The 26,738-nt window shown below is 42.9% G+C and overlaps 1 protein-coding gene across 3 annotated transcripts; it reads right to left on the bottom strand.

Moving 5' to 3' along the window:
• On the bottom strand, positions 1-26,738 carry LOC310837803 (protein SSUH2 homolog). 3 transcript variants are annotated; one of them, XM_083724949.1, is made up of 14 exons: positions 26,396-26,501; positions 24,249-24,307; positions 20,650-20,969; positions 17,922-18,023; positions 16,710-16,791; positions 15,067-15,196; positions 12,318-12,378; positions 11,626-11,750; positions 9,327-9,389; positions 8,767-8,849; positions 7,906-7,998; positions 5,882-5,987; positions 3,940-4,053; positions 1-2,127 (listed from the first exon to the last, which is right to left on the bottom strand). In XM_083724949.1, exons 4-14 carry the CDS (start codon positions 17,968-17,970, stop codon positions 1,987-1,989), a joined length of 1,047 nt encoding a protein of 348 aa, XP_083581075.1. In that variant the 5' UTR covers positions 17,971-18,023; positions 20,650-20,969; positions 24,249-24,307; positions 26,396-26,501; the 3' UTR covers positions 1-1,986. The 3 variants fall into 3 exon arrangements, with proteins under 3 accessions (XP_083581075.1, XP_083581074.1, XP_083581073.1); XM_083724948.1 differs by having other exon boundaries at positions 20,650-21,417; positions 26,396-26,458; XM_083724947.1 differs by lacking the exon at positions 20,650-20,969 and having other exon boundaries at positions 26,396-26,738.

The following is a 26,738-nucleotide window of genomic DNA, read 5'->3' as shown; positions in this document are numbered from 1 at the left end:
TTTGATTTATGTTATTTATTACATATATATATATATATATATATATATATATATATATATATATATAGGCCTCTGACAGAAACTATTCAAAGGCAACTCAAAAGATAAAATGAAAATTGCAAATAAGACAAAACAGTGAAATTATTAAAATAGCAGCAGTTAAAAACATGGTAAGAGAGGTGGTAGAGTGCACACTTTGCATGCAAAAAGTCCCAGGTTCAGTTCCTGGCGTCTCCAGGTAGGGCTACGAAAGACTCTTGTCTGACATCCTGGCTGGCAGGGAAGAGACAATATGGAGCTAAAAGCATCAATGGCTGGCCTGAATGGGCTTTCTATGAGATCAGATGCCATGTTATTTAACTCACAGACAATCTGGATGGCTCTAGGTGTGTCTCCCTAGGGAGGCTCTTCCACGGTCTGGGGGCCACAGCGTAGAAGGTGCTTTCTCTATTCAACTCCCCTGCCCAGGTGGCAAGAGGACATGGAGGAAGGCCTCTGACAATGGAATGACTTTTCTGGCTGGTTCACAGAGCAGCAGAAAGATAAGGAGGAGATGGATACTCTGGGATATTCTGGTCCCAGGTGGACAAAGGCTTTCCTGCATCACTTAGTTTCACATCATGCTGGGAGTAGCTTCACTTGACTAACGTCTGTATGTCATATGTTCCTTAAATGTATAAGAGCAGGAAAATTGGCAGACATAGCTATAATAGTGTTGTTGTTTTTCTTAGTAATTAACCCATTGTGAACTAATGAGCATCATGGTTCAGTGGAAATTTCAATGTGGGTTTCCTTGGACTAAGTCCAGCATTCTGACTGCTATACCACATGGTTTTGTGCAAGTATTAGGACAGGGGAGGAATCACCATTAGGAGACTTGCTCATTATTCCCCTACAGCATAGCATTCCAGCAAATCTGATCAGTTTTGTACTTAGTCATTTTCTACGCAATGATGTAAGTTAATTTAAAAACAGAAACAAAACCCAAAGGGTTGCTTAAATGTATTACACCACTTGAGACATGTTCTTAAATTTAAAAAAGTTTCATCCTGCAGACTCACACTAATTCTTCTCTGGGGTGATCCTGATATTTCTTCAGGTAGAATTACATAATGTAACCCAAAGTACCACTGTAGATGCTAGTTGCCTTAATACTGGTACTTAAACACAGAGGTTGTTGAGCACCAGGTACTGGGGCATTTGATCACAGCTAAGACTCAGTTTTCAAAATATTTTCTCATTGAATTCTATGTTTACAATAACATCAGAGCATGCTATATGGCGGCTACAGCTATGATCCTTCAGATCAGGCATGGAGAATCTGTGATTTTTGAGGAGCTCCTGGACCACTTCCAAGCAAGCATGGCCAATGGTAGCGGATGGTGGGAGTTGTAATCCAGCAATGCCTGGTGGGCCACAGCTTCTCTGACCTTGCTATAGACTTTGCTAAATGTGGCACTTGTACAATCAGATACTGAAATGGCAGCGAGAGGGGATCTGTTCTAGTATAGAAGACAAATGAAAAATCTGTCCATCAATCCCTCACTTACCTGACCTTCTTAGTTAAGAGAAGGAACGCAAATCACTGCAGAGATTCGTGCAATATGATGCCCAGTGCTGGAATATATTGCATTCTGAACTGCTTATACTTCCACAAGAAGTTTACAGGATGCTTAGCTTGAGGCATCCTAATGCACAACCACAAGAAAGCAAATGCATTGAATCCTCTTTCGTACATTAGAACAAATAGTTTCCTTCATCTCCCTAATTGAAAAGCACAGCCAATGCAGTCATGTATTAGAGACAAATGTCCGGTGTATAGCACCCACTATCAACTTTGACCGTGCTGAACTATGGCTGAATCCCTAATATCATACAGAAAATGTCCTTCAGCAAATAAAATAAAATAAAAATCTGCAAGTTGCCATGAAGAACAAATAACAGGGAGCAGCTGTGTTGCTGAATGCCACCAAAACTGTCCTTGTGTCACATGATGGAGCAGCAGCACTTTGCTGGATAGTCTTTGGTATATACTTTATTCTCATTGCCAAAGATGTAGAAGGAATAGACTTTCTCTTTCCATTCATAGTCAACCTTTGTGAGTGGCACCAACTCAACTGTTTGTTTCTGGAAAAAAAGAGATATATAATTTACTGAAAAACCTGCTCCAAAGAGCAAACAGGGCCAGTCCTACCATTAAACTCCCTCAGGTGGCAGATGCTGAGCAGCAGTGGTAGCAGTCCCTTGGCTGCTCCTTCTAAGCACCCCTGAACACCAGACATTCCCCTGTGTTGGAAGCCACAGTTTGTATGCCACATGGCCTGTTCTCAGCAACCTAAATTAGCTATGGAGGATGCCATCCCATTTCTGGTTTTGTAGTAAGATTCAGCTGTCAGTACAATTGGCTTCTACACATCGAATAGGGAAGATGTTCCATCTTGCCTTTTGCTTCAGGCAGCAAAATGTCTTTGCCAGACCTGAGCTCAACTCTGCTTCTTTAGAAGAACTTTTATGCCCTGCCTTTCTGTCTTTAAAGAAGAGCTCCCACAAGACACCAATGTGTTGACCCACAAATAGTTCCCCTTTGTTAGCTAAAGGAAGAAAATATTTAATATCTCCTGTGCCAGGTAAGAGATTACTCATCTGGTTCACTTTAGCACCCTGTATCTCAAAATAGCCAAGAGTTGAGCATTCCACACAGGCAGCAAAACTCATGGCGAACTATCTGATATTCAGCTCATGGGTTGGATTCAGTTTGGAGGGTCATCATTTGTGTAACACTGTAATACCCATAGTTCTAGTATGCTGTGGAATAGTTATTGAATGACTCCATTGTTCATCCCTCAGCTTGTGGTGATGAGTTGAAACTCATATGACTTCACATGAAATTACATTCACTGACAAGCCTATTGTGCAACTGTTCATGGCCGTGACAATTTTGACCTTATTGATACATACATCACAAGGAAGGAATTTCAGGAAAGCATTATGTGAAAAACTATTTCCTTTTGTTTTGGAACATCTGCCTATTGGTTCTCACAGGTGCCTTCCTTTCCTCCCCCCCCCCTTTTTTAAAAAAAATATTTTTTTTATTGATACAACAAGAAAAAAGAAAAAAACACAAATTCCAAATTACACACAGGAATAACTACAGACACATAATTTTCTTAGCAAACAATAGAACATATATTGGTCTTAACACTAAAGACCCAACCTCCCGTCTATTCCATATTTCGATTTCATAATACTTATTGCCAATACACACTTTTATCATAATTAAACTTATTCTTAATATATCTAATTTCGTATATCTACCTTACAACTATTACTGAAGTTCCTCGAATGCTGCAACATTTCCCCCTTTTTGTTTTACAAAGGCAGAGAATAAAAAACCATTCCCTATTTGCAGTCACCATACAGTTCACCAGCATACAACTTCCCTTTTAACGTTCCTAAAAAGTATTGGGCCCTGGTATAGCCAGCAAAAATATTGTTGAGAGTCTGCCTCTCTAAGTTAAAGTTACATCTCTCCCTCAGAAGTTCAGTGAGGGTGACTGACCTGGGAGAGGGCATTCTGTGCGGCATCTCCTAGGTTGTGGAATTCCCTCCTCAAAGAGGTGTATCTGGCACCTTCTTTGCATAGCTTCTGATGCATGCTGAAGATTCACCTCTTCACCCTGGCCTTTGACACATGACACATGTGTTTTCAAGACCCACTCTATTCCTGCGACTGTAATTCGTTTTAACTATTTCTTATTCTGATTTTAAATTTTTGTATCCCCTCCCTGGGACCTGCTGGTGAAGGTTGGGTAAGATATTTAAAAAATAATAATGACATAGTAGAAGAAAAAGAATAAGAAGAAGTTATGCCAAGTTACGGACAAGAAACAAACCCTAATCCCTTATTACAGGTATCCATTGATTCCATTTTCCACCTACCTGCCTCAGGACTCTGTGCAATCCTTCTGAGGTAAACTGCATATTGTGTTGCGCAATGAATGCTCGGGAATAGTCCTCAACTAATGGCTCTGGGAAATCAACTATGGGAAATACCTAGAGAACGAATAAAATACACTGCTATATTCACATTTGTAAAATATTGTTAAAATCCCAAGAAAAACCCAAAAGTGGTGGCGTTGTTGTTTTGGGACAGAGATGAGGAACCTCGGGTCCAGGGGTCAAAAGTCAGCCCTCAGGGCCTCTCTGTCTGACCCATGGGGTTCTTCCCAGTGCCACACCCCTCACAGACGCTGCTTTGCACCTTCCTTGAATTTTTATGATTGGCCCAAGGATGTCCTTGGGCTCTTTAATGTTCCTCGCTTGTCTGCATGGAATACAGTATAGAAGCAGGGCGGATTTAGGGCTGTGCTAGCAGCACACACACACTGGGTGCTGAGCTGAGGGGACACCGTCTGAAAGCCCGAGTTGCTTGGCTTTGGGAAGGTGGTGTTGGGCTCTGATAGAGTCCTAGAATCTTCTTGTCTCTTTCCCAAAGCCTAGTTAGTGCTTTCCCAGCTTTGGAAAGGAGGTAGGAGGGCTCTAGGACCCTGCCAACCCCTCATCCTTCCTTCTCAAAGCCCAGTGACTTGCTTCCCTGCCTTTGGGAAGGCAGCGCGAGGATGAAGGGGGACAAATTTTGGTGTTGCACAAGGCACCATCGTACCCAAATCTGCCACTGACAGAAGACAGGGTTTTGCTGCACCAAATACTTCTGTATAAGTGGGAAATTTAACAGGTGCTGCTTCTCCTGCCATTGTGAGCCGAGGAAAACGCACATTGAAAATTCCCTTTCAATATAGCACTCAAATTCACAGTCAGTTGTTCTTTCTGGCAGTATCCTGTGATTGCCCTCATCAATCTTTTCAGGCCCACTTTTGTTTGGAATAGGAGTACCACATCATCTGCATATAGTAGAACTGAGATAGCCATGAACACTTCATTTGTTCTTTTAGAATGGCAATGACACTCACATGAGAGGTGCCAGAATCCACCCAAGAGGTGCTGGAACCCAGTTCTTGCAAGTTCTGGCTGGGGGAAAAAATCCCTGAGTATAGGGCATATAAACACCAAAACCAGCCCAAATACTCTTCCTTTGCATGGGATAACAAAAAAAAAAATATCGACATAGGAAATTCCCATCAATATTTCCTATTAAAAAAACAAATCCTTCTCACCTTATAGTTTTGATAAACACACATTTAACTGCTTACCTGGAGCTTGTATTTAAGCTCCTATTTAAAGTGTTTCCATAACCTGAATGACCTAACTTTCAAAAAATGTTTAGTATATGCATTATGTTTAGTATGGTAAAAAGGTAAAGGTAAAGGACGGTTAAGTCCAGTCAAAGGTGACTATGGAGTTGTGGCACTCATCTTGCTTTCAGGCTGAGGGAGCCGGCGTTTGTCCACAGACAGTTTTCCAGGTCATGTGGCCAGCATGACTAAACCGCTACTGGCGCACAGAGGACGAGTGCCTGAGCCCACAGAAACGCCGTTTACCTTCCCGCCACAGCGGTACCTATTTATCTACTTGCACTGGCATGCTTTCGAACGTCTCAGGGATTCCAACTGCCAAGCTTCCGATCAACAAGAAGCCCAAGAAGCTCTGTAGTTTAGACCACAGCACCACCCACATCCCTATGTTTAGTATATGCACTATAGCACATCCATTGTGTGGCTATAGAACTGCACTGCAACATTTGGAAAAGTGAAGGTTTTGAAGGAGGGCTGTGTTTTGATTCACGGATTATTTCAGAAAGTGTGAATTAGGTAAGTTTAAATGTGAACTGAATTGAATTTGTCCCCCATCCCGAGTATATCCACACCCCACAAAAGAAAAACAGCACCCATGTCCCCAGGCTATTTGGTTGAATGTGGCTTACCAAGGAACCTTCATCACTAACAATTTCTTTCCCAGTCACTTCTTGCAAATGGTGAACTGGGAAGCCAGAATTCTTGTCTGCTACATGTTCTAAAACATTGTTCTTCCTGTTGAGAAAACGGAAATGAAGAAGACACATTTGCTTTCTTTTTCAGGCACACATTTGAGGACAAAGTAGGCTGGGCAAAGCGTAACAGTGCTGACCTCACAACATCCAGCTCCTAGACAGCACTGAAAAGATAAATTAATACGGCAAACCTGCATGTCTTCCCAAAGTAAGCCTGACTGATTTCAGTGAAACTTAGTTCTAGGTAATTGTGTATAACTGCAATCTGAATGAAGGCTTCGCTTGTATCCTGATACCACAATTTCCCACACTGCTTTTGGATGACTCGGAAAATGTGTTTTGCTTAGCAAGGAATTTTGGCTCCAGTGATTTATGATGAGGTGAGATGAAAGTGGGGGGGGGGGGGAGAGCGAGAGACTGGTCTGTGTGTGACTTGGTTGCTCAGTCATTTGGAGGTTTTTTTGTTCACTCTACTAGCATTGCTATGGGAAAAATTTATGGACCACTAGAATAGCCTTGTATTTAACTATTTGTCTGGTCTCTAGCCAAGAAATTAGATGCAAGTGAGCAGGGCCAATCAGAAGATGGTAGCATGAGGGCCATTTCCCCTGGGCCTTAAAAACAAAGAAAGCCTCAGATTTATACAGTAGTTAATCTTTTGGTAGGGTTGCCATACGTCCAGAAATTCCCGGACATCTGAGTGGGGGGTGGGGTGGGGGGCTCAACAATTCTGGCAATGCAATTTTTTGGCATTTGATGCACAGGTGTTTTTTTTATGAGCCTCATACCATAATGTGGCACACTCAGCTCAGAGCTACAAATATGAATTGTGATTTGGAAAAAGACACAAAATTGTTTACTGATGTAGATTTTGTCATTTTTAGAGTTTAATAAAATCAATTATAAAATTATTATTTCCATATATATATATATATATACATATATATATACACACACACACACACACACACACACACACACACACACATTACATAACGTGAGAGAGAGAGAGAGAGAGAGAGAGAGAGAGAGAGAGAGAGAGAGAGAGGTTCTCACAGAACAAGATTAGACCATGGATAAACATGTTCTCTCAGCTCAGCTGATTATTTGGGGGGGAAACCACAATAAAAACTAGTGTTTTTATTATGGTTTGGGGTCCTGAAAGTGACCTGGGCCTCTCTGGAATTCTGACAGGGCCTGCAGGTGAGGGAGATGAAGTAGGGACGGATCATCCTGACTCTCCAGCCCACTTGGTTTTAACCCTGGCTTAGGATAAAGTGAAGCATCTTGCTCCATGGCCATCAAGGAAATATTGTGGGTCTGGCAGGAAACGGATGGAGCTCCCTGTTCCTCATCTACCAGCCCACTTTCCTTCCCTGCTGGCTGTAGAGGAAGACCAGTGGGGAAACCAAGTGGGCTGGTGGGCAAGCGATGGAGAGACCTGTCCCTTCTAGGCAAGCCCACTTGGCAATTTTAAAAAGCCTAGTAAGAGGCTAATAACAAAATAACAACAAAACAGCCTAGTAACTTTCTTGGATTTCAAGTCCAGCAGTCTGCATGGTGAAAAAAGGAAAGAAGTGTCAATTGATGTTCTCTGTTGATGTACACTGGGCATTCCTAGCATAATGCTTAATATAGCAAAAGGTGCAAAAAGTGGGGATGGGCCACGGCTCTGTGGCAGTGCAGCTGCCTTGCATGCAGAAGGCATCAGGGTCAATCCCTGGCATCTCAAGGAGAGACCTGTGTTTGAAACCCTGGAGAGCCACTGACAGTCAAAGCAGACAATACTGAACTAGATAGAGTAATGGCCAGATTCCATATAAAGCCGCTGTAAAGATTCCTATTACTCGGTGATGATCTCTGCTAATACCATGGCAAGGGATCACTCGAAAATGTTCAAGGGTTGTAGCAAGAGCACACCTTCATGGAACTCTTCTTCCTTTGGCTTTTCAACTTACCAAGTTATCGTAAGTTCGGTATGAAATAGCAAGACACCGCTCCCATTGCAACGGTAACACTTCAGCCAGCCATTGCCACGGCAATTGAAGCAACTGTGGAAGAGGAAGGTGGGAAAACAGACACACACAAAAAGTGGGAAATAGGAAATGTGCACATACATAACATTTAGAAGCAATATAATTCTTTACTCTGAATATGGCTAGATTTTTCTAAGTTGAATAGTTTTTAACAATTTCATCGTTACTATGGACCAACGCTAAGATTTTCAGTATGGTTTTCTGGTTTCAGTGCCGCTGCTGTAAAATGGGCACGTTGATACAGATGATCACAGGGGAGGTGAATGAGAAAGAGAGTGCTGAGAACACTGCATGTCCCCCCGCCAAATCACAATTGATCACAAATTCCCCTTGCTGAAATAACGGGGTGGGGGGATGAGCCAACTCAATAATCTCCTGCCATGCAACTTACTACAAGTAGTGTAAAGGTAAAGGGACCCCTGACCATTAGGTCCAGTTGTGACCAACTCTGGGGTTGCGGTGCTCATCTCTCTTTATTGGCCGAGGGAGCTGGCGTACAGCTTCCGGGTCATGTGGCCAGCATGACTAAGCCGCTTCTGGTGAACCAGAGCAGCGCACGAAAACACCTTTTACCTTTCTGCCGGAGTGGTACCTATTTATCTACTTGCACTTTGACGTGCTTTCGAACTGCTAGGTTGGCAGGAGGAGGGACTGAGCAACGGGAGCTCACCCCATCACGGGGATTTGCACCGCCAACCTTCTGATTGGCAAGTCCTAGGTTTAACCCACAGCGCCACCCACGTCCCTGAGACAAGTGGTGTAACTTACCACTTATTCACTTACCGATTCTTTCCTGAACCTGCGCACCACGAGCAGATATTGCTGTCCTCCTGTGAACCAGTCCCACCACAAGCCGAACACTTTTTCTACATTAAAAGACAAAACGAAATAATCAGGCATCTTTGAAACTCGCTCTTTCCATTTGGAGAGTTGAGTGCACATTTGCCACGTTAAGTAGGTTGTGATTTTACCTACAAACAGAATGCAGCAAGTGTGCCTGCAACCAAATGTTGCAGTGTATCCTCCAGTGAGTGCTCCTGTTCAGGGTTCCACTCTCTCCAAGCTGGGCATGTTGCATAAGAAGAGCCTACTGTATCAGACCAGTGGTCCATTCTAGCTCAGCATCCTGTTCTCAGAGTGGAAAACCAGATGCCTTTGGGAAGCCCAAAGCAGGCCTGAGCATGAGAAAACTCTCATTTCCTGTGGTTTCCAGCAAACACATTATTCATATAATTTAAATAAAAAAACGTTCTTTTATGTTTTGAATTGAAAGTAAATATCAATTGCAAAAAACCCCCATAAATTTCAGAAAGGAATTTGGCAATGTTTCCATCATACAATACCTTGCCAGTTCCTTTACAAGGCTGACACATAGTTTCACCACGTCTTTTGCAGTTTGGACAGTCCTGAAATCAAAGCAAGGAATGAAGTATAACTGAAAATGATTTGGGAAACTTATTCATTCATTCATTTAAGCTGCCCTTCATCATATGATCTCAGCGCGGTTCACAGAATAAAACACAGGATAAAAAACAAGCACATAAGTAAAAAACGGCAAAACAAAACATCTGCAATGCAGAAGTTTGGGAAAAGCAGACAGGGAGGAGTAGCCTCCCTCTATAATATATTCTACTATCTATGAAAAAGTATGCTTGAATCAACCCAAAATCTTTTCTCTTCTTATGAGAGAAATCCCTAAACTACAGTCAACTTATTCAATGTTATGATCTCATTTTAGCAAGACATCATATAGGTGGCTTTATTTAAAGGTGTAATAAAAGGGGGAGAACCCCCAAAGCAGGTTGCAGTAGTCTGTTCTCACTTAAATCTGGCACTTCTGTTTCTTGATATCAACCTTTGGTTTCCACTTTCCACATTAAAAGAAATGACATGGACCAGCAATGCTATAATAAAAGCAATTGTTAGGAGCAATGAGAGTGGCAGGACATGATTCAGATTGAATCAAGTGCTCAAAGATTTCCAGTTTCCTCAGCATGGAGAAACCTATTGGAGTGAGGCATAAGGTGTCATTCACATACAGTGGTGCCTCGCAAGATGAAAAGAATCCGTTCCACGAGTCTCTTCGTCTAGCGGTTTTTTTGTCTTGCGAAGCAAGCCCATTAGCGGCTTAGCGGATTAGCGCTATTAGCGGCTTTTAGCGGCTTTTAGCGGCTTAGCGGATAAGCGGCTTAGAAAAGGGGGGGAAGGGGGGAAAAGTCGGAAAAACTCGCAAGACATTTTCGTCTTGCAAAGCAAGCCCATAGGGAAATTCGTCTTGCGAAGCACCTCCAAAACGGAAAACCCTTTCGTCTAGCGGGTTTTTCGTCTTGCGAGGCATTCGTTTTGCAGGGCACCACTGTAATGTTATTAAGCACTCACTTACTTTCCATTGAACTTAAATGGTAGATTTGCACTTCAGCACCAACTTAAGATACATTGATTTCAGTTGGACTTACAGCCCACATAGAGGATGTACCTAGAATATTGGATTTTAGCATGGAGAGACCACCTAAATAGTTTTGGTTTTTGTTTTTGTGCCCGCTTTAAAAGAAACCACACACCCTGTGTAAAAAAATATCCATGCTTTGTTCTTCTGGGTGGATACAAATCAGTTTTTCATGGCAACTTGCCCATTTGAAATGAAATACACTCACCAGACTATATAAACCAAAGGGGGGGAAATACTCCCTGCCAAATCCCCATACGTTAAAAAAACCAAAAACCTTTCTCCACTAATATATTATCTCGCAGTAAAAACAATGCTCTCTGCCAAGATCATAAACTGCGGGAAGAAGCAATTAATACCAGGCTGGGGGACGCTGTTTGTTTCAGAGTATTTAAAGTAACTGGTTTCAGAAGGGGTGCAACTTGTGCTAAGTTAAGCCAAAAGCACTTTGAATTTCTCAATTCTATTTTATTTTACTTTTTATGATGTATTTTCTACGGTGCTGCTGTAATTTCAGTAAGTTCTGACCCAGTAGTGGGCCCTGACCCATCAGTTCAAGGTGAATAGATCAGGAAACCTGAGTTCAGTTCAACCACTGATTGCATACATGGCTTTAGTCTTGAAGAACCAGTAAGGCAGAAAGCAGAGCCGGCCTGCCCATGAGGCAGGGTCAGGCAGCCACCTCAGGCGTCACCCCACAAGGGGGACTGCTCCATTGCTCAGCTTCACCGCAGGTTTCCCCAGCCTCTAGGGGCAGAGAGTGATCAGTGGGAATGCTCTGTGGAACACCTCCCCTCCTGTCTCCTGAAGGGAGGAGCTGATGGGAAGCACCACTGCTTGGGTGGGAGTCAGGATCTGAAAAGGATGCCCCCTGCCCAGCAGGGGAGACTCTACACGCACTCAGGGAGAAGGCCTTACAGAATTTGCACCTTCACATCACAGAGGCGGCAGCAGGACATTTCACCTACAGCGCAGAAAAGCCTCAGGTCTCCCTTGGTGGAAAATGTCAACAAGGCCGTAATACCACGCATTCTTCTCCATCTTGTTCTATTTGCTGCCTGCCTTTTAGGGTGACTCACAGAAAAAAGCCCAATTGAACATGGTGGGTCTTACTTCGGAGGAAACATGCACAGGGTTGCATTGTAAACCCCACTGAACTCCTGTGTAGAGCAGCCAATGGCTTGTTGATTTCTTACCTCTACTGAGTACGAATGGGGCACTGGAATATGCATTTCACAGTCCGTAAACAAAGGAGGTTCATCCACTGTTATATCCCATGGGAGAGGTGGTATTCCAACAGCAAAGGAGTCTACAAATCCACCTGGAAGAACAGAAGCCACCATAAAATTAGTAAGAATGATGTACCCCACCTTCAATGGCAAAATGACAGGTTGACAAATGACCTGCCATTACTAATGTTTGTCTCAAAGTGGGTAAATATTCTGGGATTTTTCAACCAGAAGAGCAGCTTTTCCTGAATCATCCGTGCTGGTTAAATGTTTTTCAGCAGAACAATACAATAGGACAAGTAAATATTATGGTTTTCTCCCTTGAGAGGCCCTAGAGCAGGAGAAACCAATATGGTGCCCTCCAGTTGTTGATGAACTACAACGCAAATCATCCTTGACCACTGTCAAAGCTTGCTGGGGCCGATGGATGTCATAGCTGAACAACACCTTCAAACCCATTTTTCATGTATACTAGCTTCTCCCAACCTTGTACCTTCCAGATCTTGTTGGACTCCAGTTCCTATCAACCCCAGCTAGCACAGCCAATGGTAAGGGATGATGGGAGTTGGAATCCAAAACATCTGGAGGGCAACAAAAAAGGAAAGGCTGATCTATACAGATACCAGAATGGTATATCTTCTCTTTCATGTGCGACTCACCATCATAAAGCTCACTGGCCACGTGGGTGTCTCTCATTTCAGTGAAAGTTTCCAGACGATACTGAGGACAGGAGGAGGAAAAAAACACCTATCAAAATTATAACATAAGGGTATGTGCAAGTGGATTTGAAATGGTTCTTTTTGAGAAACAAAACCTGCAAATGAGAAGTGTCGCATGGAGAGCTGGCTTCTCAATTGATCTTAGCCAGAGCTCAACAGGGTGCAGCTCTGTTCTTCATATATTTAAAGATTCAACCGTGAAGAGATTAGACCAACTTCTGAGTTTGTACAAATACTTTCCTTCACCATTAAATAACTACAACCACCCCTCACACATCTGGAATTAAGAGCAGCAGTGTAAATTATTGAGCTTTGGCTTGTCAACCCACAGCTCATCCTTTAACCACAACCATTTTGTATGAGAAGTAATTTGAAAAAGAAAAGAAAGTGTTTATAGAAGCAGAAAGGGTCCTATAAAAATACTCGATCAGATTCCCAGAAAACAATTGTATGGAGACCATCAAGGTCCTGGGCTTTCTCCAGTCCAGCACACTTCAGCTTCAAACGTCCAGCTCTTCTCTTTGGATTCAAACAGCAACAAGTGTTTCTCTTCATGAACTGAAGGGTGTCGCCTTCTCAAGGCAGCATGGAGAGATTTCCAACCATGCATGAACATTAATGTTCTTTTGTTAAATTCTCTCACCACCCATTCAGTTATCTGGTTGAAAGCCTACACACACAGCAGTTCACACAGCCAAACTTGTGACAATTTTATATTCTGGCAAAAGGGGGAAAGGTCTATAGATGGTGCTTGCCCTGTACTTAAATTGCACAAGTGCTCACAGCCAGAATCTATTTTCAGCCCTGAGCCTAAGCCCCAGACTTTGTGAAATAACGCCTCTAAGCATGCACAGAACGAAAGAGGCCTATGTATTGTCCACCTAGTCCTAACCCAAGCTGTCTACTTGCTAGGAATGGATTAAGCTATCTACTTCTGGTCTCTATTGCTTTTGCATGTTTTTATTCATAATCCTCTTCTATTCCACTTCTGCATTATTATTATTTTTGGAGGGGGGAATTAAAAAAGAATTTCCCCCCCAAATATGCATTTTTCCTCAGTATACATAGATATATTTAAATGCATACTACATTTAAAAATATTTATCTCCTCAAAAAAACCCTATGCATTTAAATAATATATTTTGATACATTTAGGCTGCAATTTTATACATGGTGACTTGCAAGTAAGTCCTGCAGAAGTCAGTGGGAGTTAATTCTGTATTCATGCATATGGCATGAACTGTGCTACAACATTTGAAGAATAGATAAGGAAAATTCCATTCCACACGAAAGGTGCGATCAGATCATTTTCTATGGGGATTTGCAAATATTGAATTCTACCTGCTACTTGATCTTTTTTTTTTTACTGGAGATGCCAGGGATTAATCTTGGGACCTTTTGCTGCTAAGCTGTTGTCCCTCTCCAGTCCCTCCCTAGAGATGAAAAGAAATGTGATCTTCTTCCGTTCTCATTTTAACACAACCTACCTAACCTGTACTCGCAGAAACAAAAATGGAACTATTCTTTGAAATTCTCCAAATTTTGCAATGCAGTTCTCCAACACAAAAATGTGTACCAAAAATGCATACGATACAAGAAAGTGTGCATTTTAAAATGTATATATAGGTGGAATAACATACATTTTAAAAAGCATTGTTTTATGCAAAATGGCTTACAGAAATAGGTATAATTAGGTGAAATGCTGGAAAATTTCCACAAGGAAATTCTTTTTAAAATAAATAAATAAACTGCAAACTAATATGGGACTGTGGCAAACTGAATTTAAGTTTGGAAAAATGAGAGGCGGACAGAAATAAAAACTGGCAGAATTCATCCATGCCAAGTCCCACCGCAAGTTGACATGCCAAACTTGGGTCCCTACACCAGAAAGCAAACCATTAACGTACTGTGCAACTGTAGGTTGTACCCACAGAATTAAGGAGAAGGGATTTCAAGACACGTGCCTTGGCTCTCCTGAGTTGCCACTCTGACACCTTTCTAGATTTAGATACTACTTACATCTTCGTTCTCAGAATTAGGTATAATTTCAACATAACAACTAAGTCAAAAAGTGTGGCTCTTTTTTTTTTTTAAGGTAATAACCACATCTTTTGGAAATAACTCTTGCAGCACCACTGACTGTTATATGCGTACTCTGGCATTTTAACAATGAGGAGTAAAGGTTTTTAAGAACGCATGAGAACATAAGAAGAGACCTGCCAGATTAAGCTAATGCCCCACCTAGTCCAGCATCTTGTTGTCACCATGGTCAGCCAGATACCTATGGAAAGCCCAAAAACAGGACCTGAGTGCTACAGCTGTCTTCTCCCCACTTGTTCCCAGGAACTGGCATTCAGAGACTGCCTCCAACAGGTAGCTAGAACACAGCCATTGCATAGATTTCTCATGGCAGCTAATCCCTCTTTAAGAATTAACTATTGGTCCCCAACTAAAAAGATACCTGTGTTTTTCCAAGAACATTTCCTATACCTGACAGTCATGGGACATACCAAAAACACAAGGAAATGCAAAGTGGTGTGATGTTGGGGAACCTGAACGTTCAATTATCTTGACCTGAGTGGCTCCTAGGGAAAAGCCTGAGAGCAGCTGAGCTAAACCTCTGGCTTGAAGCTCACAAAGCCTGATTTTCAGGAACGGTCACTTCACTTTATACTACTATGGTACATACTCTGTATAAGTTGAGAGGAGTGAGATTCTGGACTTTCATTTGCTTTGCAGGGGCTGTGCTATAGCAACGCTTACTGGCTGCGTACTGTAGGAAGGCTTCTTTAACATCTTGCTCAGAAGCAAAGAGGACACTGGGAAAGGAAATCAAGACATGTTTCAGTTTGTAGTACTTGCTAGATAACTTTATACTTGGAATTTATAGCCTTAAAAACGCCTGAACGTTAACAAAATTGGAACAATTTCAAGGGCTGCTTTGGACACTTAGGATGTGTATTTTGGGGCCCACGTTATTTCTGCGATTGTAAGCTGTTTTAAACTGTTTATAATATTGTGTTTTAATGTTGTGAACCCACCTTCGGACCTTAGGTTGAAGGGCAGGTAAAAATAATAGCAACATGAAGGTGGTAACACACAGTCAACCCTTTTCAATAGTGATTGCTGTGAGGGCATTGGTCTATCTAGCTCAGTATTGTCCCTCTTGAGCTTGCCAATCAGAAGGTCAGCAGTTTGAATCCCTGTGACGGGGTGAGCTCCCGTTGCTCTGTCCCAGCTCCTGCCAACTTAGTAGTTCAAAAGCATGCTAGTGCAAGTAGATAAATAGGTATCGCTGTGGCGGGAAGGTAAACGTCACAGTGTCCTGTTGTGCCAGAAGCAGTTTAGTCATGCTGGCCACATAACCCAGAAGGCTGTCTGTGGACAAACACTGACTCCCTCAGTCTGAAAGCGAGATAAGCGCCACAACCCCATAGTTGCCTTTGACTGGACTTAACCGTCCAGGGGTCCTTTACCTTTACCTTTACACCAGAGGTGCCTTTCAGGTGTTGTTAAACTGCAACTCCCATCAGCACCAATCAGTATGGGCTAATGGTCAGACTTGTAGTCCAACAAAATCTAGAAGCACCACATTGATTATCCCTAGAATCATAGAATCATAGAGTTGGAAGAGACCACAAGGGCCATCGAGTCCAACCCCCTGCCAAGCAGGAAACACCATCAGAGCACTCCTGACATATGGTTGTCAAGCCTCTGCTTAAAGACCTCCAAAGAAGGAGACTCCACCACACTCCTTGGCAGCAAATTCCACTGTCGAACAGCTCTTACTGTCAGGAAGTTCTTCCTAATGTTTAGGTGGAATCTTCTTTCTTGTAGTTTGGATCCATTGCTCCGTGTCCGCTTCTCTGGAGCAGCAGAAAACAACCTTTCTCCCTCCTCTATGTGACATCCTTTTATATATTTGAACATGGCTATCATATCACCCCTTAACCTCCTCTTCTCCAGGCTAAACATGCCCAGCTCCCTTAGCCGTTCCTCATAAGGCATCGTTTCCAGGCCTTTGACCATTTTGGTTGCCCTCCTCTGGACACGTTCCAGTTTGTCAGTGTCCTTCTTGAACTATGGTGCTCAGAACTGGACACAGTACTCCAGGTGAGGTCTGACCAGAGCAGAATACAGTGGCACTATTACTTCCCTTGATCTAGATGCTATACTCCTATTGATGCAGCCCAGAATTGCATTGGCTTTTTGGCCCTGGTCTACACTGGTTGGCTGAAGCTCTCCAGGTCTTTTCCAGTCAAGATTCCACCCAATAATTTTAACAATCACTCGTAACAACACCCAGAAACAATGATTAAAGAAATGTCTTACTTTCCCTCTCTTAGATATGGAGGGAGTCCCTCATATTCTTCACAGGACATGTGAGCAGGTATATCAGAAATGGACTGGTTCTCTGCAATGGAACAAAAAAGATATATTTGTAATGTATGTCCTTTCCAATTAATTTGTTTCCTAGGTGCAATTTGAGGTGCTGGTTATTACCTTAAAAGTTGGAAGCAGCTTGGGCCAAACTACTTGAAAGACTGTATTTTTTAATGAAAATTTCCCTGTCCAGTAAGATCAGTGCCCACCCCCCAGCCCGACATGCGCTATTGCTTTCCAAGGCACAGTTGGTGGGAGTGCTTTTTCTGTAGTGGCTTCCAATAAAGCAACTTCAGGAGTAGAGTGGTGTGAAGGAGATAATGATTCAAGATGGACCACACAACACTGGAGCAGAGAGTGCCCCGAGAGGATGTCATCATCCCCTTTGTCTTCTGTCAGCAATTGTAAACAATCTTTGTAAAACTAGCTTTTGGTTGTTTTGCTCCTAAATATATTGATTGTGAGTGCAGACCTGGTGATTTGTCAGTTCTTATTTTGTTTATTAGGCCTAGAACTTCCTCTCTCATCACCATTATCAGCCTCAGTTCCTCAGACTCCTCTCCTGCAAAAGTTAGTTCAGGCCCTGGGATTTGCCCTATATCTTCCATTGTGAAGACAGGTGCAAATACTTAATTCAGCTTCTCCGCAAACTCCTTATTCTCCTTTGGCATTCCTTTGATTCCCTTGTCATCCAAGGGTCTAACCATCTTCCTAGATGGTCTCTTGCTAATATATTTAAATAATTACTTTTTTGTCAGCCTTAATATTTTTTAGCAATATAGTCCTCAAATTCTTTTTTAGTATAGTGGTACCTCGGGTTATGTACTTAATTCGTTCTGGAGGTCCATTCTTAACCTGAAACTGTTCTTAACCTGAAGCACCACTTTAGAAAATGGGACCTCCTGCTGCCGCTGCGCCACCAGAGCACGATTTCTGTTCTCATCCTGAAGCAAAGTTCTTAACCCGAGGTAATATTTCTGGGTTAGCAGAGTCTGTAACCTGAAGCATATGTAACCCGAGGTACTACTGTATCTCTTACTGTCTGCTTGCACTTTTCTTTTGCCAAAGTTTGTGTTCCTTTTTGTTCTCTCCATTTGGACAAGACTTCCATTTTTTGAAGGAAGCCTCTAGTAGCTTGGACTCATGTAAATGTCAACTCACCAGCATCTGCAACAGTTTCCTTTTCATCCACAGGGCTGTTGTCCATCATCTCACAAGGAGGGGCAGAGGCTCCTTCCCAGAGAGATGAATTACAAGATGCACCTAAAACACAGAAAGATAATACAGAACAGGGTAATTCACAGAAGGTTCCTCCAGATGGGTTTCTTTTTGCAAGTGTATGTATCAACAAGTTACTATTATTATTATTAACTTATTTATTTATACCCTGGCTTTTTTTATGACGGGACTCGAGGCACCTTAGAGATAAAAATAAGAACTGCTAAAAACATAGGAAAAACACATTATTAAAACAATTAAACACACACACACACACACACACATATATATATGTACTGTAATCATTTGTATTGGTGTGTGTGTGTGTATACACACACAAATGATTACAGTAAAAACAGCGCAGCACCAGCCCTTTCATTAAAAGCAGTCAGTTCCCAAAAGCCCATTAGCACAAAGGCATCTTCAGCAATGAGGGAGCCAGTCTAGCTTCTCTAGGGAAGGAGTTCCAAAGTCTGGGTTGGTGATGGTTTGGTACTGGACATCTGCTGCTCCTCCCATTAAATAATTGTTCTTCAGTACTTCTACATCGTGGAGTGTGCACTAGCTTCCTTTGGTTCCTTTCAAATTGTTATTGCCCTCCTTCCTCTTATTTTCAACAATAGAGGTTAGTTGTGCTGTGATGCCTTGCCACCCTGCTCTTTTGCACAGTCCTCCATTGGTGGCAGATGTGCTGCTGCCCTTCTTCTTTGCCTGCAGCAGGAAATCCAATTTTTGATGCCTCCCTCGCTGCACCCAGCAGCTGGACAAAGATGCTGGAGGGTACAGCGGAGGGAGAGATGGAGGGAAAGATCTACCTGTTCCCCACTCCTCAGTTGCTTCTGTACCCGCACTGATACACACACACACACACACACATACCTACCTCCCCTTGCTGCAAAACAAAACCCTAACAGGCTCAGCCAGCCACAAAGCTTCTTCTTTACGCTCCTGACGCAAGCCAAGCAGCAAAAGAGAGTGGGCTATTTGCACTATGGCGCCATGCCAACACCACACTATTGCTCTTGTATTTTTAATGCTCAGGCTCTGATGGCCGCGCTTAAGCTGCGTTCAGTTCCACACATACACACACAAAAAGCATCAACAGGATGTATGTGGGAATGGCTGCATCATGAAGAAGCAACTTCAGCTTGGCACATTGCCATGAAATATTTCTGGTGTTAAAAGTTTTGGGATCTCTGCTGGAAGCTACTGACGATGCGTGGATTGCTATTCATACCATGAGACTGTCCTGAAAATTCTGAAGGCAAAAATCAGCTCGAATACAGGAGTGTGTGTGACCAGCCCCAAAAGCATCATGAGCACAAATCATCCTGAATGCACCTGTAAAATATCATGTGTAGGGCCCAACATTTCAAGAACTCATCTCCCTTCTTAAGTGCATGTGCTAGACACAGTGCAAAGATTTTTACTGCTGGCATTGTAAGTCCAGTGTTTTCCAACAGGTGATGTGTTGGACTTGGATCTCGAAAACAGACTGTCAACTCAACCAGCTACAAGAAAATCCCTTTTTATCTGAAAATTCTCAGTTTGTAAAATGGAGAAGAAGAATCGCCTAATTTGTGAGGATGAAAAGGTTCAGGGAAAAAACCTCTATAGAATTATTTTAAATGGACAGTGCTATTGAAATGGAACAATGAAAAAATAGAGCCTGCCAAGTCAATTACTAAACTTTGTTCAACACCATTGTTGTTGTTGTTTAGTCGTTTAGTCGTGTCCGACTCTTCGTGACCCCATGGACCAACACCATACATACACTTTCTTAAATCATGCAGTCTTGGGAACGCCTGCAATCCCTTTGAACACCAACCACAGGTAACAACAGTGCTATTTTCTAGAAAAAGAGGTCCTGGAATTCACCATGAACACCTCCCTCGTTCTCTTAGAATGGCAATGGCACCCACCTGAGAGGTGCCAGAACTGAGTTCCTGTGAGTTCCCCCTGAAAAAAGCCCTGGGTAACAGTATACTGGATTGATCCTGACTGTGAATACAGTTATTAAATTCCTGTGCTGAACAATCAAGAGATTGATCGGAAGATAGATATGGATTAGATAGTCCATAGAACATACTGGAGCAGAATGGGAGAGGTTAAAATGAAGTCAAAGGCAGTTGTTTCAATTGATGCATAAGTCCGAACACCACTCATTTTTGGAAAATGATATACAGATATTGGTGTGATGTGAAGATTTTCTATTTTAATCAACTGGAACATACTGTCAGCTCCCTGAATCAAAGTCATCTCCTTGAAATGAGCATGATTCCATTTTAGTCAGTTACAGATAGGTAGCCGTGTTGGTCTGCCATAGTCAAATTTATTTATTTTTTATTTTTTTATTTTTTGTGTGTTTTGTCCATTTTAGTCAGACAGCTTATGCCAAACCCTAATTTGTTTGGCTGCAATCGTATACATATTTATCTGGCATCAAGCCCCACTGAACTGAATGAGACTTATTCCTGAGTAGACATACAGTAAAGGATTGTGTTGTTAGTAAATAAAATCTCTCCCTCCCCTCTCTCTCACACCCAGTTTACATACAGAAACACCTGGTTTGACTTACTTTTTCAAGGCCTCTGTAGGGGGGAACTTAATTGTGAAGCTCAAAACATACAGAAGAAAAGGAAACATGCTATAGAATGTTATTCTTACTTACATAAGCTTCTGGATGTGTTATGGAGTTGATGATTCTTTCCTTTATTTCAGTGCCTGTCTAGTTCACACCAGTTAGGATATCCCTTTTTCTGTTTTGCACAAGCTGCTGTTGCTAAAAGGAGCACTGGGTGAATATCCCCAGCTCTCTCGGTTTTGTTTTCGTTTCCTTACTTTGATTTCAAATGGAAGGTTCAGTCTTAATCAGCTCTGAGTCTCCCACCCTATTTGTGTGGAACCGTTTACCAGCGGCACTCCAGAACAACTCTGAAGTCTAGCTCCAGCACGCTAGATACCACTGCTGAATTTTGCTCTAAACAATTCCTAAAGAAAAGAAGATGTTTGGATTTAAGCTCCTCTGTCTCACATACCAGGCATGCCTTTTCTGTCCCAGCTGCCTCTCAAATGCTCTGTTCTGCGCATGGAAGATTCCTCGAATAAAACTCTTGTTTCCAAAGAAGCCTAAGGCATTAGCCCAGAGAGTGTGAGTAGGCCGATTGCTGCTATGGCCAAAGTATTTTTCACAGCGTCAGAGGATGAGTAAATATTTGAGCAGCAACTCCTTTTAACAGCTTTGTAAGGTGCAACGCTTGAGGAGGAATGTGTCAGTGGAACTTTCTGAAGGAGAACCGATTAAGTATGTGGCATTTCACAACACACGTGGTTAGAGCATTAGAGGAAGTGCTTGAGAAAATATAGGTGGAGCTTTCTGTTCATCATCCACAGCAAACGGGGCATTTCTGCAATAGCACATGCATCCAAGTATTTTGTTCTGAGAGCAGACAGACAAAATGGTGAGAATCTCATTTTGAAGGTATGAATGTATTTCAATTCTCAGGGGGAATGTGCTTAAATTGTCAGATTTTCACAGGAAAAGTGTGTCCCAATTCACATATGATTTTCTGCTACAAGAATGTGTTGTAGTGAACCTCCCCTCTCATGGTGCATTAGGGAGCAAGACTGAAAATGTCTACTTTCCGTTCTGAATATACAGTCATGCCTCATGTTACGTTTGCTTCATGTTACGTTCTTTCAGGTTATGTCCTGTGGCGACCTGGAAGTACCGGAAAGGGTTACTTCCGGGTTTTGCCGCTCATGCATGCGCAGACGTGTAAAATGACATCATGTGCATACGCAGAAGCACCACTGCGGGTTGTGCTCTTTTCATTTTGCGAACAGGGCTCCAGAACGGATCCCGTTCGCAACCAGAGGTACCACTATACTGCTGTTTCTCATTGGCAGCACACACACTATACATTTAAAGCAGATTTAAATCGCGCACACCCCCCCCAAAAATATTGGGAACTGTAGTTTGTTAACAGTGCTAAGAGTTTTAGCTCCATGGGGGGCAAACTACATTTTCTAGGATCCTTGAGGTCATGTATTTTAAATGTATGGTCTATATGCAGACATTATATCCAAACTCAGAAAGTGTAGCATATTCTAGCTGTAGTTAGTCCAACAAACAAACCTAGTTGCACTAACATGCTCAGCGCAATACTACCAAGGAGTAGTATATGGATTCAATGTTTTTGTATTCTTAGAAAATAATTTGGCAGCAATAGTAAAAAATAGCCAAATCTAATTAAGCAATATTGGAGCTTTTCTGTTTGTTGGGATGCCATTTCTATCACTGATATTTTGTCTCGGTTTGTGAATGAGGAAAACAAAATCTAGGAGAGAGGCATAGAAGTTGGGGGTGGGGGGGAATGCTGGAAGGAGGAAGTTTAGGATTTGCCGATCAGAAGGTCAGCAGTTCGAATCCCCGCGACGGGGTGAGCTCCCGTTACTCAGTTCCTGCTCCTGCCAACCTAGCAGTTCAAAAGCATGTCAAAGTGCAAGTAGATCAATAGGTACCGCTCTGGCGGGAAGGTAAACGGTGTTTCTGTGCACTGTTCTGGTTTCACCAGAAGTGGCTTAGTAATGCTGGCCACTGGTTCAAAATTGGGAAAGGAGTACGACAAGGCTGTATATTGTCTCCCTGCTTATTCAACTTATATGCAGAATTCATCATGCGAAAGGCTGGGCTGGATGAATCTGAAGCCGGAATTAAGATTGCCGGAAGAAATATCAACAACCTCAGATATGCAGATGACACAACCTTGATGGCAGAAAGTGAGGAGGAATTAAAGAACCTTTTAATGGGGGTGAAAGAGGAGAGCGCAAAATATGGTCTGAAGCTCAACATCAAAAAAACGAAGATCATGGCCACTGGTCCCATCACCTCCTGGCAAATAGAAGGGGAAGAAATGGAGGTAGTGAGAGATTTTACTTTCTTGGGCTCCATGATCACTGCAGATGGTGACAGCAGCCACGAAATTAAAAGACGCCTGCTTCTTGGGAGAAGGGCTGACAGGCCTAGACAGCATCTTGAGAAGTAGAGACATCACCTTGCCAACAAAGGTTCGTATAGTTAAAGCTCTGGTTTTCCCAGTAGTGATGTATGGAAGTGAAAGCTGGACCATAAAGAAGGCTGATCGCCGAAGAATTGATGCTTTTGAATTATGGTGCTGGAGGAGACTCTTGAGAGTCCCATGGACTGCAAGAAGATCAAACCTCTCCATTCTGAAGGAAATCAGCCCTGCGTGCTCACTGGAAGGACAGATTGTGAAGCTGAGGCTCCAATACTTTGGCCACCTCATGAGAAGAGAAGACTCCCTGGAGAAGACCCTGATGTTGGGAAAGATGGAGGGCACAAGGAGAAGGGGGCGACAGAGGACGAGGTGGTTGGACAGTGTTCTCGAAGCTACCAGCATGAGTTTGACCAAACTGTGAGAGGCAGTGGAAGACAGGAGTGCCTGGCGTGCTCTGGTCCATGGGGTCACGAAGAGTCGGACATGACTAAATGACTAAACAACAACAACAACAACAAACTGAAGCAGGTGATGGTTGGATAGTGTTTTCGAGGTTACCAGCATGAGTTTGAACAAACTGCGGGAGGCAGTGGAGGACAGAGGTGCCTGGCGTTCTCTGGTCCATGGGGTCACGAAGAGTCGGACACGACAAAACGACTAAACAACAAATGCTGGCCACATGACCCGGAAAAACTGCCTGCGGACAAACGCCGGCTCCCTTGGCCAGTAAAGCGAGATGAGTGCTGCAACCCCAGAGTCATCTGCGACAGGACTTAATTGTCAGGGGTACCTTTACCTTAACCTTTAACATTATAGAACAATCATGTTAAAAATATAAAACATAGCTACTGAGATATAAATGAAATTAATAATAGTATTAAAAAAAAATATTATTTATATATTTGGGCTATAGCTCTGTGGTAGATTTTGCATGAAGGTTCTTCTGCCCCGGGCATCTCCAGTGAAGGAAAGGAATTTCCCCTGTCTGAAATCCTGGGGAAATTAAACAAGCACCAGCAGCCATTCACAGCCACTTATACCCCAAGTCAAACAAAGTTCAGTGATTTTCCTATACAATGTAGGTATACGTGTATGTCAGCTACACTGCCACCAGCCTCTTCTCTCATCTGTTTTGCACAACAAGCAACCCGGAGACTGTAAATACCCTGCCCACCTTGTAGATTTTGCTTGGAAACTGTTTTCAGATCTTATCTCAGCCTAGGGCTGGCTAACTCTAGGTTTGCCTTACCTTGTGCAATCTTTGGGGAGAGGACACCGTCACTTCCATAACTTGCACAATTTCCGTCTCTGTTTGAAAGAAGGCAAACAAAAGAACGTCGCTTAACTTCTTTTGAAAGAGTCGGATCTTTCTGACTCAACGTGACAGTCAGCTGTTCCCCAAGGCTATAAGGTAGGGCAGTTAAGCATGCCAGACTGACAGGGCACCTTTGGGATATTCCTGTCCTGTGACTGACGACGCTGTACGCCTTGAATGTACAGATAAGGAGGCATGGATTTTTCCATCGTGAAGAAAAACAATTGCTTATTGTACCACAAATCATTACCAACTTCCTGAGCCTGTGCAGATGGTCAACCTGGGTTGAGAGCTGGGGGGGGGGAGCTGGGGGGGGGGAGACAGAGTTTCATCTGTAGCCCTATCCCTACACCCAGCACAACCTTCTCACAGAGAACACAACTTCTACCCAGAAGCCTGTGCACCTGCATCCTAAAGTACCCTCTGAAGGTGTGATCTGGATCCTGCAGGAGCCAACATACATTCAGGTACAGTCAAACCTTGCTTCCCGGACACCTCTGTGATCGTACGTTTCGGCTCCCGGGCACCGAAAACCCAGAAGTAAGTGTTCCAGTTTCCTAGCGTTTTTTGGAAGCTGAACGTCCAGCGCAGCTGCCACTTGAGTGCAAGAAGCTCTTGCAGCCAATTGGAAGCCGTGCCTTGGCTGTCAAATAATTTGGAAGCCTAACGGGCTTCTGGAACGGATTGTGTTCAACAACCGAGGTTTGACTGTACAGTGGTACCCCGAGTTACAGACGCTTCAGATTACAGACTCCGCTAACCCAGAAATAGTACCTCGGGTTAAGAACTTTGCTTCAGGATGAGAACAGAAATCGTGTGGCGGTGCGGCAGCAGGAGGACCCATTAGCTAAAGTGGTGCTTCAGGTTAAGAACAGTTTCAGGTTAAGAACAGACCTCCAGAACGAATTAAGTTCTTAACCTGAGGTACCACTGTATATGAATACACAAACCGTTTCCCACGCTGATGTTACAATCAAGAGCAGAGGCTAGGGGCTACCAGGCAGAACTACAATTCCCAGAGCAGTTTAACAGCTGACCCCACTTTTCAGGGAACTCAGGGAATCGTAGCACGGTGAGTGGAATAGGGGGGTTTCCTAACAACTCTCAACTCCCAACAACCTGTAGCAAACTACAGTTCCCAGGATTCTTTGAGGGGACCCATGGCTGCTTAAAGTACTGTGATACTGTTTTCAATATATAGTGCCATTGGGGCCTAAGAGAGAAGGCTGGCTATAACCCTTCTGTCTGATATCTAGTTCTCTACATGCAGGTGGTCTGTTTTTTTTTCTATGGAGGGTCATTCAGCCACAACATTCCCCTACCTGCTGTCTAAGTATGGCAGCATATTGCCCAATTCACCTGCTGCTTATCTGAACCACTGCTGAATTAACAAAAAAATTCGCTTAATAGAAACAGAAACCGAAAGCCATCTTCTTAGCTTGAATACTATCATATATACCACCAGTGATCCCCCAAATGTGGTTCTTATGTAGCCAAAATCACACCATCTACACATATGAGGGAGAGGTATCAGCTGGCTGAACGTACAAAAAAATCTTCAGTGAGGAAACACCCTCCCAGTCCAGTAAGCACTGAGCATGCTCAGTGGCCACAGAACGCTGACTCGGGGAAGGGGGTAGGAAGGGACAGGAAAAAAGGAAAGGGGTGTCTGGAGTGTTTGGATTCTGGAACAGGAGGACTCCAGACTGTAGCATTTTGTTTCAGTTCCCACGGATTTGCTCTGTCCTATGTAACAGATGATGAAAAAACAAAACAAATCGACAGAAAATAGAACAGAACAGGCTGTTATACCAGGAAGCAAAAGCATTTCCAGCATATGGGTAAAAAAAAGAAAAAGAAAAATCTGGCATAGGGTTCCTCTTACAACTCTATTAAGAAATACACGGTGAATTGTATTTTATCAGTGCCAACTAATGTACTGGAAATGATGAGTCCTCTTTACCTCCTCATCTGTTGCCGTTACTGTCGGATTTGTCTTCAACATTTATTTTTTTAAAGAAATGTATCACATATGGCTTTATTTAGTAGAACAAAATTGTTTTTGTTAAATAACAACTCACCCCATAAGCAGGTCTTTCTCCATCGCTACTGAAAGGCAGCTGTTGTTGTTTTGCCGGGTAGCGGGGAGAGAGAGAAAAAGTTCCTGCCTCCCAGAAGGCCTCTCTTTCTGCAGAAGTTGGTATGTTTGTCGGAAGTTTACAAGGACACATGTGCACAACCCCTGTCAAATTGCAGCTCGCTGCTCAGTTGCTACATAACGCTGAAGAAGCGGCGGGGGGGGGGGTGGATTGTACTTTCTTTAAGCAGGATGTTGATTGTGTAATGGCTGTTCCTCTTTTTCGCTGGCATAGAAAACCTTGGAAGATTCAGGATCAAGTTAACTGGCCTTGCAGTTAATTCCAT

Source organism: Podarcis gaigeae (genome assembly GCF_964106915.1).
Source record: "Podarcis gaigeae genome assembly, chromosome: 2".
Classification (NCBI taxonomy): Eukaryota; Metazoa; Chordata; class Lepidosauria; order Squamata; family Lacertidae; genus Podarcis; species Podarcis gaigeae.
Note: the sequence above shows the minus strand (reverse complement) of the source record. Positions and strands in the feature narration are given on the sequence as shown.